At 45.7% G+C, this 2325-nt stretch overlaps 1 protein-coding gene across 1 annotated transcript; it reads right to left on the bottom strand.

Moving 5' to 3' along the window:
• Positions 1 to 291: 291 nt before the first annotated feature.
• On the bottom strand, positions 292 to 2036 carry MELLADRAFT_89639 (uncharacterized protein; the record flags this gene model as incomplete). Its single annotated transcript, XM_007412503.1, has 4 exons — positions 292 to 735; positions 829 to 910; positions 986 to 1440; positions 1512 to 2036. The coding sequence occupies 4 exons, from the start codon at positions 2034 to 2036 to the stop codon at positions 292 to 294; spliced, it is 1506 nt and encodes a 501-aa protein (XP_007412565.1).
• Between the last annotated feature and the right edge of the window lie 289 nt (positions 2037 to 2325).

Below are 2325 nucleotides of genomic sequence, written 5' to 3'. Positions count from 1 at the left end.
TAAGATCAACATCATTCCATTAATTCAAGAGATACACAATGCATATACGAGAGAAGGATTTTTCATTAAATGAAATGAACCCGCGCTTTATACATCATTATAAACCAAATCAAGATAAAGAAACATAGAAATAATAAAATCAGAGTATAGACAAAAGATGATAGAAATTATCAAACCAGAATCCAAATAAAAGATCATAGAAAACATAAAAGCAGAATAAAAATGAAAGCAAATAGCAATCATGAGTCAAAGAACATATGTCTAATCCCCAGGTCCAATCTCATCAACAAATCACACGCCGAGCACTCGTGCCCGCCTTTGAAAGGCTGCCAGTGCTGGTTCTTCTTCAATTTCCAGATCTTCACGTTCTGTGGGATCCAACGTGGAGAGCCAATCTACAGAATAGCAATCTATAGGCAGACCGGCTGGAGCCGAAATTTGACTTTCCTTTCTGTCCTCATCATCTTCACGCAACCTGATTCGAGGCTTGGCTCCACGCGTCCCCTTCGGACTTGCTTTTTTCTTGGTATCTTGGTAGACGTCGAGTCTTACTAGAAGATCCTCCAGAGCGGGACTCCGCCATGGCAACCGAAGGACTCTGCAACGTTTCTGTTTGTCAGCTGGAAGATCTTGATCGTCGTCTGTCTCGTCGTCACTTGTAGCCGCCTGGATGAGAGGACACAGTCCCCACATTCCATTTAAACCTGTAGCGATTGTACATCTGCGAGTTTTCCACTGTAGTCGGCAACAAGCCAAAAGTTAGATTACCAACTTCAGTCAGAATCTTCCAATGATGCCTTAAAAGTTAACATAGAACACACGACTAACCACATTCAACCTACTGTGTCGATTCCCATGCTTGTGACGGGCCTCCAGTTCGCCTCTCGACATGGAATTGTACTCGCGAAAGCTGTTTCAGCAGATGATTGAAGTCAGCAAAGGTCAGTGAGTTTGCCAGTTTGCTTTCACAGAATGCATCACTTACCTTCGTTGTAGTCTCTGTCGGGCATGTTTTGTGAGAGCAGTATACACCACCGAAGACTTGGCTTCGCCATTAGTCACATCATCGTATTCGCCACATTGCACCAACCGAATGAAGATCGCAGTGGCTAGTTGCCACAGGAACTTGTTTTCCGCAGAGCTCATCTTGTCCTCCCAGATAGGTCGAAAGGATCTTACACCAACACTCGTCATCATTTTCCACATAATTAGTAAAACCTGTGGGTTAGAGTCTTCGCCCCCAGGTCCGCCTCGGTAAGGAAAACGCGGATCCCTCTCTTCATCCACCTCTTCTTCTTCTTCCAAATCCAGATTCGAGTTGACAAAGTTTTTTGGTATTTTTCGCTTCCATCGAGACCGTTCTTGTTCGCTTGCGCTAGGAGGCACCCGGCCCTCATTCTTCAATCCCATTAGCGTCCAGATATGACGTCGTATTCGACGCTGTGCATGAATTAACAAAAATTGGATTCAGGTACGCCACTTGAATTGCGCCATCTCGCATGACAGCTTACCAAAAAATCGCCGCCTTGTGGTTTCTTAGCTTGAGTTCCACGTGCCCGATTAGCTGGCCCCACAGAAAAATCGCGCCTCATCTGTTTCATCGCTTCGGCCATATCGCGGACAGCAGTTGCTATTTGAGATACGTTTTGGTCAGTTCGTTTTTGATTTTGTTCGAGCCGCTTCCAACGTTCGCTTTCTCCGTGATTCGACATTTCGTCATCACCCTCAGAACGGTATGGATCCGCATCAGGGATTTCTAAGTCTTCCAAGAGTCGATCAATGTTGCGGGACGCCTCCTTGCCGCTGAAATGATCATCTTCCGACATGAGATCATCATCTGGCTGGTCAATATCTTCTAGATCATCTTCTGGCTCGTCGACATCGTCCTCTTCAGAAGGGTCTTGGCGTTCTTCCTCCTCAGGATCATACTCGGACTCGGACACCGCTCGCTGCTTTCCTTTGTCATTCGAGTTCAGAACGGTGGGACGGGGGCGGGGTAGGGCTGTACCTCTTTCACGACTTGGAAAATCTACCATGTTCCCGCCTGCTCTCCCACCAAATAGTCCTTTGATCAGTATTGTGCATAAATTTGCATGCCTGAAAACAACTCACTTGGGCGACTTTCTTGCAACCTTCCAACCTCAGACCTATTGGTAAGTCTTCTGTTGGCCGGTGTGATATATTCGAGATGAGTCCGAGATCCTATACAAAATTAAATGATTAGCAATGTAGAGATTAATCTACGACACCTACTTCCAGGTTCACTGACTTGTATCCGATTCCTCCTCCTCGTCAAGATCAGAGATTTGTTGTTTCGATCTCTTC

The sequence above is a fragment of the Melampsora larici-populina genome (assembly GCF_000204055.1).
Source record: "Melampsora larici-populina 98AG31 unplaced genomic scaffold MELLAscaffold_31, whole genome shotgun sequence".
NCBI classification, from domain to species: Eukaryota; Fungi; Basidiomycota; class Pucciniomycetes; order Pucciniales; family Melampsoraceae; genus Melampsora; species Melampsora laricis-populina.
Note: the sequence above shows the minus strand (reverse complement) of the source record. Positions and strands in the feature narration are given on the sequence as shown.